Source organism: Myotis daubentonii, chromosome 5 (assembly GCF_963259705.1).
Source record: "Myotis daubentonii chromosome 5, mMyoDau2.1, whole genome shotgun sequence".
Taxonomy (NCBI): domain Eukaryota; kingdom Metazoa; phylum Chordata; class Mammalia; order Chiroptera; family Vespertilionidae; genus Myotis; species Myotis daubentonii.
Window position 1 is genome coordinate 23,523,965 of NC_081844.1, and position 13,830 is coordinate 23,537,794.

General features: G+C 49.9%; 1 protein-coding gene and 1 long non-coding RNA gene across 2 annotated transcripts; one reads left to right on the forward strand and one right to left on the reverse strand.

Annotated features, from left to right (window-relative positions):
* Nucleotides 1–43: 43 nt before the first annotated feature.
* Nucleotides 44–3,571, forward strand: C5H19orf53 (chromosome 5 C19orf53 homolog). The gene is made up of 3 exons (XM_059696578.1): nucleotides 44–202; nucleotides 275–330; nucleotides 3,126–3,571. The coding sequence occupies exons 1-3, from the start codon at nucleotides 106–108 to the stop codon at nucleotides 3,234–3,236; spliced, it is 264 nt and encodes an 87-aa protein (XP_059552561.1). The 5' UTR covers nucleotides 44–105; the 3' UTR covers nucleotides 3,237–3,571.
* Nucleotides 3,572–12,229: 8,658 nt separating this feature from the next.
* On the reverse strand, nucleotides 12,230–13,826 carry LOC132234945 (uncharacterized). The gene is made up of 2 exons (XR_009452959.1): nucleotides 13,367–13,826; nucleotides 12,230–12,900 (listed from the first exon to the last, which is right to left on the reverse strand). It is a non-coding gene; the product is annotated as an uncharacterized LOC132234945 (long non-coding RNA).
* Nucleotides 13,827–13,830: the final 4 nt, after the last annotated feature.

A 13,830-nucleotide genomic window follows, 5' to 3' on the forward strand; every position in this document is an offset into this window, starting at 1 on the left:
TGTTTCCCGTGCGCCCATGCGCGTCCTGGCCCCAGTGTATCCCATCGTGCCCTGCGTCTTCCGGTTACAATTGTCAGCCCGGCTTTTTCCTGCGCACGTCCCGTCATGGCGCAGGGGCAGCGCAAGTTCCAGGCGCAGAAGCCGGCCAAGAGCAAGGCGGCGGCGGCGGCCTCGGAGCGCAGCCGGGGCCCGAGGAAGGGAGGTGAGGAGCGGTCCGGGGGCTGCGCGGGGTGGGCCTGGGCGCCCTGACCTCACGCGAGGGTGTCTCCCCCAGGTCGTGTTATCGCCCCCAAGAAGGCGCGCGTCGTGCAACAGCGAAAGCTCAAGAAGGTGAGCGGGGGCGTGCGGGGGCCGAGGGATGGAGCCTGGAGGTCGGTGCAGGGAGGGGTCCGGGGATGAAGCCCGGATCCGGGGATGGGTCCTGGAGAATTCCCGACTCAGCCTCCCGCGTGCGGTGTGGCCAGGACCATCGCCTGTTGTTCCGCGGGCCTCTCGGCGGTCGCCGCCCGGTGGTCCGCGCGGCCCGAAAGGTTGGCGACCGCAGGTTTAAGGAAGCCTTTGGAGCAGCGGGCGCCAACGTGGAAGCACGGCCTGGCGCGCGGAACGTATTCCGCACTCACTCTGCTGCTTTGGTGGTCGCTGTGCTCTCATGGGGCTCGGGGGTGCGGGTGGGGGGTGGGGGGCCATGGGAACCGAGTTGAAAACCCCAGCTGTGCACGAAGGCGGTGCTGGAGGCAAATCGCAGTCCGTGGGCGAGTAGTACAGTGGAACCTCGGTTCTCGAACTTAATTTGTTCAAGAAGCGATTTGTTCGAAGGCCCAATCGTTTTGCCCCCATTAGAAATCATGTAAATTTAATCCATTCCAGACCCACAAATGATTCCCTTTTTTTAAAACCTTTCTTAGATACAGTATATGTCTAATGTACTGTTTCATGTATAATTTAAACACTTTTTTCATAAGTTCACGGAACCACCCCCTACTGACCTTAAATCACTTTAGCATTCATTCCAGGGATGTCTTTCAGGTCAGCATCCGGCATCGGAGCCTGTTCATGTGTCCCTGCCTCTGAAACGCTGTCAGTGGCAACTGCTTTTCCTTTATCCAAAGCAACAGTTTTCCTGCCTCATTGCCCGTGATCATCGCTTCTTTCACACCCTTAGCAACATTAGCACTCTCGATGACCTCTTTGTGTTTTAAAATTGTGCTAATCGTCCTTTTCACCACCAACAAAAGCGCTTTCTCCTTTGTTTATTGCCTGAGAGGCATGAAAGGGTTGTCTGGTCCAAAACCGAGACATTTTTTCTGTGAACTTGGTTGAGGATGGAATTGTCCAAGATCGGACACATTCGAGAACCGAGGTTTGGCTGTATTTGTTCACCATGAGCCTCTTACCTGTGAAACATAGAGTTGTAAGGATTCAGGGCCATAGGGCTCCTGTAGAGCGCTGAGAACAGCACAGGCACAAAGAAACATTAGCCGTGTTGGTTATTGTCATTTCTAGGGTTACGCTTAAGTTACAGAAAATGAAAACATTTTGGTGGAGTCAGATCTGATTTTGGGTTGTAACCCACACGAACTAGGGCAGTGATGGCGAACCTTTTGAGCTCGGCGTGTCAGCATTTTGAAAAACCCTAACTTAACTCTGGTGCCGTGTCACATACAGAAATTTTTTGATATTTGCAACCATAGTAAAACAAAGACTTATATTTTTGATATTTATTTTCTATATTTAAATGCCATTTAACAAAGAAAAATCAACCAAAAAAAATGAGTTCGCGTGTCACCTCTGACACGCGTGTCAGGTTCGCCATCACTGACCTAGTGTGTAACCTTCATCAAATTGTTTCGTTTCCCCAGAGCCCTGGTTTCCCCAGACCTGGGTCCCCAGCAGCCTGCTTACCTCCAGTCTTCATTTAGGAAGAGTCAAAATATTCGGGATCATCCTGGATCTCCCCCTCACCCTCTCCTCCCTGATCTGCCCCCCCCCCCATCCCCCATAGCAGCCAGAGGGCGCCTGTGAGCACTTAAAAGTCCAATCGTGTTGCTTTCTCTGCTCAGGACCCTGGTGGCTCTACCTCATTGAGGGGGTTGGGGGGGGGGGGGAGAGAACCAAGTCCTCCACAAAGCCCTATACACTATGCCCCCCCCCTCACTTCCCTGCCCTCTCCTCCCACTCTCCCCCTTGCTCCCTCCAGCCTCACTGGCCCTTTAACTGCTCCTTGTCGCACTTCAGCTTTGCACTGGCTGTTTCTTCTGCCCCAAAGTCCACATGGCTCCCTTCCTCTGAGTCAGGTCCGACTGCAAGTGTTGCTTCTGAGCAGCTTGCTCCTGATGGCAGCCCACAGCTCCTCCCCCCACACACACACTCACTCGCCCTTATTTTCTTTTCTCTGTAACACCTCCTACCATTTCTCCTCATTCAACAGTTTAACATAATGTAACAATGGCATTTACATTGTCCCCACACATGCACCGGATGTCAGCTCACTGAAGGCAGAGGGTCTCCTGTGTCCTGTTTGTTGTGTCTCCGGTGCCCTGGCATGCGGTGCTGGCTGTGGCGGTCGCTGGCTGTGGCGGTCGTGGTCGTTGGAGTTCACACAGGCAGGGCAAGGGGATGGTTTGGGGAATGTGATTAAACCACCAGTTTGGGACCCAGGCACACTTGGCTTCTAACCCCTGTGCCTTTACTTGCTCACATCCCTGTCTCAGCCCCAGTTCCCCATGTGCAAAGCGGAGATGACATGGGACAGGAGGGACTGTCCATGGACTGAGACCGGAGACTCTAGGCATGCCAGGGTCCAGTTTCCCCTCACGTGGTTTGCGAACCCTGGGCAACTGTCTCCTCGCTGCAGGAGCCTCGATTTCCCCTTCAGTGAAATGGGAGTGAGCAGAAGTTTGGTAGCTGAGGTCCAGAGATGAGAAAGGATTGTGTGTGTGTGTGTGTGTGTGTGTGTGTGTAACACCACAAAGAGTGTGGGTCAAAAGCAGGACTTAAACCACAGCCTCCGGACTCTCAGGTGCTGTTTCAGGGGGCGCGGCGTCACTGATCCAGCCCCAGGTCAGGCCCTCCCTCACACCCTCGGCCTCAGATCCAGTCTGATTGCCCCTCGGTTGCCCCTTCAGGACCTGGAGGTCGGGATCCGGAAGAAGATTGAACATGATGTGGTGATGAAAGCCAGCACCAGCCTGCCCAAGAAGCTGGCGCTGCTGAAAGCCCCCGCCAAGAAGAAGTAGGCAGCCTCTTCCTCCTCCAAGACACGTTCCTAAGGACGCAGCCCCTGCCTCCATGCTCAGACCTCTGCAGGGGACTCCGCGGGCAGCACCATGGACAGAAGGAGCCCTGCTCCCCAGGGCCTTGTGTTACAGCTCGAACTTCGGACTCGGGGTGGGGGGGAGGGGGCTGGCCTGTGAGCAGGTGACCAGCACGTCTGTAGTGCATGGGTCAGTTTCCCAGGTGCCAAGAATTCAGCAGTGGCCTTGAGGAAGTGTTCACCAACTTCTTGTACCGTCCTCCCGCGGTTTCTGTGTCCGCTGGTTTAATCGGAGCAATAAACCTGGCTTTGTCATTCCTCTTGCAGTGACAGGCTCTGTGAGCGGGCCAGGGCCAGAGGCCAGGCGCACTGACCTGGTCAGCCTCAGCCATGTCTTAGGAGACCAACCACATACTCAGGGAGGGGTGATTGACCTTCTGCACGTCCATCCTGGGAGCTTATGGAGAATCTTCCCTCCAACCTCAGGCGACTCACTTACCTCCTTACCTGCCTAGGTCACCCCTCTGCCTGGTACAAGCCAGGAGATATGGGAGCCATTTTCCCATCTGGAGGACAGGTGTTGATTAAACCAGAATGCACTTACGAACTGCACAACCACCTCTGTCTATTAAAATAAAGTCAAAATATTCAGTATGTCTGTGGCCCAGGCATTGTTCTAGTGCTTTCTGCGCATCACTTCATCCCAAGTTGGGTTGGGTTAACATTCCAGAGCCAATACTTGAACCCGCCACTGGCTGAGTCCCAGTGTGTGCTCAGCTGACCATCCCCCGCCTCTTCCCACACCAAGATTTTCTTTTGCTTCATCCTGAGCACCCCTTCCCCAAATCCTCACTCAAGTCTGCTGCCGGGAGCTCTGGCCTGGTGACCGCCCTCCTCTCCCTCCGTTGGGGGGAGCGGGAGGTCTCAGCACACTGACCAGACCGGAAAGTCTCTCCTTCAATCCAGGCTCTGCTACCACAGCTCTCAATTCTTTGAGATGTAAAGTAGGGTTTTTTGTGCGTGAAATTGCTCTCCCAGCTTTTGTGTATGTGTGTGTGGTTAAAACACATAAAATTAACATTTAAAAGTATGCAATTCAGTGGCATTTTGTGCATTCACAGTGTTTTGGGGACTACCCGAAACTTACCACTGAAAAGATGACCTGTCCCCAGTAGCTGTCACTGCCTGTCCCCCTTCCCCTCCCTGGCAGCCACTGATTTGCTTTCCGTCTCTCTAGGTCAGTGGTTCTCAGCCTTGGCTGCACATGAGAATCACCTGGGAATCTTGTTAAAATCCTGATTTCTGGGCCTCACCCTCCAGGAATTCTGTTTCTTTGTTACTGATATTGTGGCCCCACCCCATAACAAAGAAACAGAATTCCCGGAGGATGAGGCCCAGAAATCAGGATTTTAACAAGATTCCCAGGTGATTCTCACGTGCAGCCAAGGTTGAGAACCACTGCTCTAGGTGTTTGTTAAATGAAGGAATTATTTCTGCAAAGAAAAAACTTATTTGTTTGTTTTTTAATTCTCACGTGAGGATATTTTTCCATTGATTTTTAGAGAGTGGAAGAAAGAGAAATTTCTATGTGAAAGAAGCACATCGATTGGTGGCCTCCTGCAAGTGCCTTGACCTGGAAGGGCCCAGGCCAGGAAGGAGCCTGCAACCGAGGTACGTGCCCTTGACCGGAATGGAACCCAGGACCCTTTGGTCCGCAGGCTGACGCTTTATCCACTGAGCCAAGCCTCTTAGGGCCTACAAAGAAAATTTTGCAGTTTCAGTGACTCAGTTACCATCGCTCAGTGCATCATCTCTATACAACACACCCTCCCTGGCTCTCTGATTCATAGCATTAGCATTAGCATTTTCTTTTTTTTTTTTTTTTTTTTTTTTTTTTTTTTTTTTTTTTATAAATTAAATCTTTATTGTTCAGATTATTACATTTGTTCCTTTTTTTTCCCCCCCATAACTCCCCTCCTCCCAGTTCCCGCCCCACCCTCCGCCCTCACTCCCCACCCACTGTCCTCATCCATAGGTGCACGATTTTTGTCCAGTCTCTTCCCACATCTTCCACACCCCTTTCCCCCCCAGGAATAGTCAGTCCATTCCCTTTCTATGTCCCTGATTCTATTATAATCAACAGTTCATTCTGATCATCAGATTATTTATTCACTTGATTCTTAGATTCACTTGTTGATAGATGCATATTTGTTGTTCATAATTTGTATCTTTACCTTTTTCTTCCTCTTCCTCTTCTTAAAGGATACCTTTCAGCATTTCATATAATACTGGTTTGGTGGTGATGAACTCCTTTAGCTTTTCCTTATCTGTGAAGCTCTTTATCTGACCTTCCGTTCTGAATGATAGCTTTGCTGGATAAAGTAATCTTGGTTGTAGGTTCTTGGTATTCATCACTTTGAATATTTCTTGCCACTCCCTTCTGGCCTGCAAAGTTTCTGTTGAGAAATCAGCTGACAGTCGTATGGGTATTCCCTTGTAGGTAACTGAGTTTCTTTCTCTTGCTGTTTTTAAGATTCTCTCTTTATCTTTTGCTCTTGGCATTTTAATTATGATGTGTCTTGGTGTGGTCCTCTTTGGATTCCTTTTGTTTGGGGTTCTCCGCGCTTCTTGGACCTGTAAGTCCATTTCTTTCACCAGGTGGGGGAAGTTTTCTGTCATTATTTCTTCAAATAGGTTTTCAATATCTTGCTCTCTCTCATCTTCTGGCACCCCTATAATTCTGATGTTGGTACGCTTGAAGCTGTCCCAGAGGCTCCTTACACTATCCTCACATTTTTGGATTCTTTTTTCATTTTGCTTTTCCGGTTGGATGTTTTTTGCTTCCTCGCATTTCAAATCATTGACTTGATTCTTGCGCTCCTCTGGTCTGCTGTCGGGCGTCTGTATAATATTCGTTATTTCAGTCCGTGTGTGCTTAATTTCTAGTTGGTTCCCCAATATAAGATCGAGGGTCTTATTAGTTTTCGTGTAGATCTCATTAAGTTTATCGGCAGCTTCTAAACAGTTCTTGAGAGACCTTAAAAGTGTGGTTCTGAACTCTATTTCTTCCATTGACAATTTTGTCCTGTTTCTTTGTCTCCGCATTTTGTTATGCTTCCTTGGTGCACCCCCTAGTGGTCTTTGTTCGCAGTCTTATAGATAAATCTTGATTGTTGTAGCTAATTCCAGGGAGGGTTTGACCTCCAGGCCAAGTGGCTATGAGAGTCAGCTATGAGTGTCAGCAGTGAGAGAACTTCTGTCCTCTAGGGAGGTGCTAATCTAGCCTTTGCCTGAGGCTATCCGGCAAATGCCTCTGTGCAGGGTTTGGGCGGGGCAGGTCGCATAGGATCAACAGGGTGGGCCAGAGAGAGCAGTTATGGTGGCTCTCAGTCCTGTCCCCAGGGGCTCTGCCTCTCTGAGTCCCAGCACCCGCTGCAAAGCTCGGAGAGAAAGCTGCACTCGCTCTGACCGAAGCCAGACAGTCCCGCTTCTCCCGTTTGAGTCTGGGTCCCTAAAGACTCGCCCGGATCTGGTGCTCAGAGTCTGCGACTCCCTCCCGATTGAAAACAACAACCGCGCCCTCCGCCGCCAGCCCGCTCCGCGCACTCCGCACCTCAGAATTTGACTTCAGCACTGCGCCTCCTCTGAGTGTCCGTATGCGTTTCTCTTTCCTCCTAGTTGTAGGACTTCCACTCAGCCAGCGTTCCTGTGGTTCTGGGTGATGTCCCTTCCGTTTTTTGGTTTCACTTTTGAAGTAGTTGTTCAAAGCAGCAAACTCCGGCGTTAACCTATGCCGCCATCTTGGTTCCCATTAGCATTTTCTTTGAAAGATTTTACTGCTCTAAATTGTGAACAGCTGATAGTAATAGCAAAACACTCTTATCTGAAGCCTTGCAAATTCCAGCCCTTCCAACAGAGGTTCCATTGACAGTCCTCCCTAGTGGTAAAATCAATTTGCCTCCATATGTATAACATAGAACATCTGCCTGGATCCCACGTGAGTTCCATAAGAATGTTAACACAGCCCTAACCGGTTTGGCTCAGTGGATAAAGCGTCAACCTGTGGACTGAAAGGTCCCAGGTTCGATTCCAATCAAGGGCATGTACCTTGGTTGCGGGCACATCCCCAGTGGGGGGCGTGCAGGAGGCAGCTGATCGATGTTTCTCTCTCATTGATGTTTCTAACTCTCTATCCCTCTCCCTTTCTCTCTGTAAAAAATCAATAAAATGCCCAAACCGGTTTGGCTCAGTAGATAGAGCGTAGGCCTGCGGACTAAGGGTCCCAGGTTCGATTCCGGTCAAGGGCATGGGCCTTGGTTGCACGCATATCCCCAGCAGGGAGTGTGCAGGAGGCAGCTGATTGATGTTTCTAACTCTCTATCCCTCTCCCTTCCTCTCTGTAAAAAATCAATAAAATATATATTTTTTTTAAATATATTTTATTGATTTTTTACAGAGAGGAAGGGAGAGAGATAGAGAGAGTTAGAAACATCGATGAGAGAGAAACATCGATCAGCTGCCTCCTGCACATCTCCCACTGGGGATGTGCCCGCAACCCAGGTACATGCCCTTGACCGGAATCGAACCTGGGACCTTTCAGTCCAGAGGCCGACGCTCTATCCACTGAGCCAAACCGGTTTCGGCAATAAAATATATTTTTAAAAAAAACTAATAAAATATATTTTTTTAAAAATGTTAACATTCGCCGAAACCGGTTTGGCTCAGTGGATAGAGCGTCGGCTTGCGGACTGAAAGGTCCCAGGTTCGATTCCGGTCAAGGGCATGTACCTGGGTTGCGGGCACATCCCCAGTGGGGAGTGTGCAGGAGGCAGCTGATCGATGTTTCTCTCTCATCGATGTTTCTAACTCTCTATCTCTCTCCCTTCCTCTCTGTAAAAAATCAATAAAATATATTTTAAAAAAAATGTTAACATTCATTTTTTATTAAAAATATTTTTATTGATTTCAGAAAGGAAGGGAGAGAAAGAGAAAGATAAAAACATCCATGATGAGAATCACTAATCAGCTGCCTCCTGCACGCCTCCTACTGGGAATTGAGCCCGCAACCCGGGCATGTGCCCCTGACCAAAATCAATCCCGGGACCTTTAGTCCACAGGCCGACACTATCTACTGAGCCAAACCGGCTACGGCACATGTTCATTTTCATATGTAAGAGCAGATTTCACCCTCCTGAAAATTAACTTTTCTCCAGAATCTCCAAAGACCAATGGCTGGGACAGGATGAGCTTTGGGCAAGGAATGTCATTCAGGTGTGACAGGTATGGGGTCTGGAATGTCAACCCACTTGTTTCCCCATTACCCCACCCCTCAGACTCCCCTAATAGGCACATTTTTCCCTGCAGCCACTGCCCTGCCTGACTTTTCCTTCGATCCTTTCACTGGCCCACAAACCTCCCATTAATGCTGGAGCCAAGAGCCCCAGACTTTGGAAAATCCCACACCTTTCCCTCTATGCCAATTTCTGCCACTTCTGTGACCAAATCCCTTCACCTCTCTGAGCCTTAGTTTCCCCATCTGTTAAATGGGATCCTGAGAATGGAGAATTCAGAAGCCTTAAGGCCATGGGACTTGCAGGTGTGAATATTAGCTGCCCTTGTGTCCTGTGGGGCAGACGGGAGCCCAAGTCCCACCTCTGGGCCTGTCCCTCCGGGCCTCTCCCCAGACACAGGGCAGCCATTAAATGTGGCTTTTCAGACACAATTATTCTTCCCCAAGCCTTTTTCTCTTCCCTGCCTCCACCTTCCCCCTCTGCCTGAATGACCATTTTTCCTGGCAGGGCCCTGACACTTTGCCCATGAACTTGTGTTCTAAAAGGAAAGAAAAAAAAATGTAAGAAGCAAATCTTGCCAGCTGGGCAGGCCAGAGGGGCTGTGGGGACCAGGAAGTGAAACTGCCCCGGCTGGTTTCCTGCCTGAGTCAACAGGGGCATGGGGGTGCACAGGGGCCTGGCAAAGGGAGCGATCCTCAGAAAATTAGGGTGGGGGTGGCCACAGCTAGGGACTTTGTTCTCCCTCCTCTGAGCCTCCAGGGTTGTCCCATTTCCCGTGAGTCTTGAGGACACGTGGGTTTGGGGTCAGGAGCTGTGGGTGCCTAGACAGTGAGCTCACAGCTGGCTGGGGAAATAAAAGTGGCTTCTATTTCACTGAAACCCCAGCTCGCTGGCTGCCTTGGGAAAGGGACCACAAGGGTAGCTGGAACCCCCTTCCCAACTTCTTTCCTAAGAGGGCAGACTTGAAATGGGCCTAGTGACTTCCTCCTGGGGGCACCCTCATCTTCCCAAGGGCCTTTCTGACCTCACACATTCTCCTAGGATCACTGTGTGGCCTTGAGCAACTTTCTGACCCTCTCTGGGCCTCATTCCCCTTCTCTGTAAAATCAGGGGATCAGAATAGAATCTTGGTTGTTGGGGTCCAGCCCCAACAGGTCCAGGGGTTCCCAAAGGTGTGGACAGAGTCGGCGAAGAAGGAATAACACGGAGGCAGCGTTCAGTTGATCATCATAGCCAGGTTTTGTGGGGTGTTTTTTTTTCCAGTTGATCATCATAGCCAGGTTTTGTGGGGGGGGGGGGTTTCAGTTGATCAGCATGGTTGGGTTCTCTTTTTATTGTCCTCTTACATCTGTATTTATACCATTTGATCCTGTAAGCATGCCTCTATAATCACATCATGGTATGTTTTGGGTAACCTTCTACAGTTCCTAGTTTCATTTCCATAATCCTATCTCTATCTAGTTCTGTTGAGTTTAATCCTGTCTAGGTTAATCTCTGTGTTCCATTACAAGGGCTATTCCAAGGTCACTGCTCTACTGATAAGCTACAAGGAAGTGACTGAAGGAGATTATCCTACCCAGTAAAGGTTATGTCCTCCCAGCCTTGCTGCTTGCCTTCTCTGGGACTGCCCTGTGTCGGTGGATCTCCAGGGGTATAGGCTTTGGTGCTTTCCCTGGTGGGCAGACCCCTGGGGATGTGGGCCCAACAAGTCCCAAATTTATTGCCAACAGTCTTAGTCCAAGTTCTTCATAAGTCCTTACTCAGGGAGGTGGCCCTGGCTAGAACACGTAGCGCTAAGAGGGGGAGCAAACATATTAAGAACAGTACGCCAGGTCCCTTGAAACATATGCTGTGTAGATGTTTCTTCCCTGCAGCGACTGTGTCAAGCAACAAGGATGGACCAGCTTCCGGCAAATTCCCCCATTTTTATTTTTATTTTTTTAATATATTTTATTGATTTTTTACAGAGAGGAAGGGAGAGAGATAGAGAGTTAGAAACATCGATGAGAGAGAAACATCGATCAGCTGCCTCCTACACATCTCCTACTGGGGATGTGCCCGCAACCCAGGTACATGCCCTTGACCGGAATCGAACCCGGGACCTTTCAGTCCGCAAGCCGACGCTCAATCCACTGAGCCAAACCGGTTTCGGCACCATTTTTATTTTTTAAATGACAGCGCGTGTAAATCAGCGGCCACCTCTCAAATTGGGTTAAGACTCGGAAGAAGAGCTGTCCAACAGGTCATCTCGAGGCTTAACCCTGTATCGGCTCCCCACACTTGGTATATGCCAAACTCAGTGCATTTGATCCCCAGCCAATGTGACAGGATCTGCTCACCCTCCCAGGCTTCTGTCCTGGCCCTAGCCTTTCTGCTAGGGACACTGGGCAGGTTACCTGATCTTTCTGTGCCTCTTGTTTGGTCACCCAGAAGATGGGAATGATGACAAATTAGTATCTATTGTTAGAGAATAAAACAAAACATTTCTACTCTGTGATAACAGATTCTCAGTTCCTCCTAAACATCCTCTCTTCCACTGGCAGGGAGTGACTTCTCTGGTTCAGCATCCTGGGATGCCCGCGGAAGCATTCTCAGTGAGAGGGACCTGGGCTTATTGGCACCATCACATACCAGATGCTGAAGGGGGTGGGGAGGCCAGGAAAAGCTGGACCTGGGTCCTGTTTTCCACCTGAAACATAGGTTTTGTGGAAGTTCTCCCTTCCTCTCTCCTACCCCAGTTACTACTTCCCCAGGGGTCTCTTTTTCAAATCCTTTGCAGGAAAGGGATGCTCCACTAAGTCTAGGTTTTCCCAGTCTGGGTGAGCTCAGGCCAGGACTCCAACTCTCCAGGCCTCCATTTCTTCGTCTGAGAAACAGACAACTATCCCCACTTGTAGCTCTCTTGGAAGGCTTAAATGTGGCAACATACCTGAATAGCTAGAGCAGTCAGTCAGTCCACTATTATTATTATTCAGGAAGTTTTTCTGTATTTTTTCAGTCTACTACTATTATTGTTTCTGTTGTCATTATGGTCGGCTGTGGTTTCTCAAGGCCACAGTTATCGAATAGAAATTACAATGCAAGTTGCATGTGTAACTTTAAATGTCCTGACACCACATAGAATGGAACAGAATAGCATGGGATGGGATGGAATAATAAAATAAAATTAAACAGGTGGAATTAATTTTAATGTTTTTAAAATATATTTTTTATTCCTTTTAGAGAGGAAAGGAGAGGGAGAGATAGAAACATCAATTATGAGAGAGAATCAACCGATTGGCTACCTCCTGCACATCCCCCACTGGGGACCGAGCCCACAACCCAGGCATGTGCCCTTGACCACAATTGAACCTGGGACCCTTCAGTCCACAGGCCAATTCTTCATCTACTGAACCAAACAGGCTAGGGTTTAATAATATATTTATTTAGCCCATATTTATCTAAAATATCATTTTTAGCCCTAACCGGTTTGGCTCAGTGGACAGAGCGTCAGCCTGCGGACTCAAGGGTCCCAGGTTCGATTCCGGTCAAGGGCATGTACCTTGGTTGCGGGCACATCCCCAGTGGGGGGTGTGCAGGAAGCAGCTGATCGATGTTTCTCTCTCATCGATGTTTCTAACTCTCTATTCCTCTCTGTAAAAAATCAATAAAGTTTATTTAAAAAATAAATAAATAAATAAAATAACATTTTTAAATATATTTTTTATTGATTTCAGAGAGGAAGGGAGAGGGAGAGAGAGAGAAAAACATCAATGATGAGAGAGAATCATTGATGGGCTGCCTCCTGCACATGCCTGCAACCCGGGCATATGCCCTGACTGGGAATCAAACCATGACCTCCTGCTCCATAGGTCGACGCTCAACAACTGAGCCATGCCAGCTGGGCTAAAATATCATCATTTTAACATCTAATCAATAGAAAAAGTTCTTAGTGAGAAACTTGACCCTTTTCCCCGCCCCTCAGTCTTCAAAACGCACTCCGTGTTTAACAGCATTGCCCGACTCAGCCAGCCCCATTTCAGGGACTCAAAGGCCACTTGTAGCCCGCGGTGACCCTATGCCACCGTGCAGGTTAGAGGGAGCTTACTGGGTGGGGGACTGGCCGGAAAGTGCCGCGGTGAAGCTGGAAATTCCTGGAAGGTAGAAGCCAGTGTTTCCACATGAGGAGGGGCAGCAATGAGGCCAGTAGGGGCCAGCTTGGGTTCTTCCTGTTCCTTAGATCATGTCAACAGAACGGGAGCAAAGCATGAGAGGTTCACGGTTCACTCGAGGAGTTATAGATTTAGTGACTGCTGTTTGCCTGGTGCTGTTCAGGTCCTGGGTGTAAAGCAGTGCACCATTAGCGTCTTGGGGCTCCTGGTAGAGAGGGAGAAACCGAAATTAAACAACTGCAGTGATCATGGAGAGAGGTGTGGCAAAGGGAAAATGCAGATCCTCTAAGAACAAGGGGGCCGGGGTGGATAAAGACCAAAGATGTGGCCTGGAAAATCTGGGTCAGAAAAAATAAACACAGGTGGTCGTCTTTGACATGTATTAGGTCGAACCTTATGAAACTGCCATTTTAATAGGTCATAAATGGTGGAACATCAACAATTTCATGACTCAATGACATATTTCGGGCATAAAATGGATTGGGTCCTAGCTTCGGGCTCAAGGATGGGATTGAATTGGGATCTATTTCTAGAGAGGAGGTCCGCAGCCCCCAGGAGCACTACTAAGGGGCCAGTGATCTCCCCCCCGCAACCCCTACCCCCCACCCCCCAAGCTATCAATCAAAACGGCCCGGCGCCCCGGGGCTGAGAGAGTTTCTCGCGTCACAGACCAGAGGAAAAAGGGGCTGAGCTGCTGCGCGGGGGTCCCGCCGCTCCGTCTCGCTCCCCGGCCGAGCGTGTTGATTGTCCCCTCGCGGCGCCCGGAAGCGACCCTCAGTAAACAAAGCCGTATGTGGGCGCAGCTCCAGCTGCCCGGGGCGCGCTGTCCAGCCCGAGGGGGGCGGGGGAGGAATGTTGTGAATGAACCCAAGGCCCGCCCCGAAACTCGCATAAGGCCAGCGCCGCGGAAGTCCTCCCACTCTGATTGGCCTCCGGCGCTCCCTGATTGACAGTGCCTCTCGCTGGGCGCTCTTACTGGGCCGCTCCGTTAAGATAGGCGGCGCAAATAACGAATGAACAGCGGCGACTTGGAGTCGGGTCTGGCCAGGCCGCCAATGGCAGAGGAGAGCCTCGGAGGCCGACGGGGGGGCCAATTGGGAAGGGCGGCGGGGGCGGGACGAGGCGGAGGATAAAG

Bases quoted from the DNA above. Each gene is read 5' to 3' on its own strand.
- C5H19orf53 (XM_059696578.1), top strand. From the start codon at position 106: ATGGCGCAGGGGCAGCGCAAGTTCCAGGCGCAGAAGCCGGCCAAGAGC. The intron at 203-274 runs GTGAGGAGCGGT...TGTCTCCCCCAG, and splicing joins CCGGGGCCCGAGGAAGGGAG to GTCGTGTTATCGCCCCCAAG. The intron at 331-3,125 runs GTGAGCGGGGGC...TTGCCCCTTCAG, and splicing joins AACAGCGAAAGCTCAAGAAG to GACCTGGAGGTCGGGATCCG.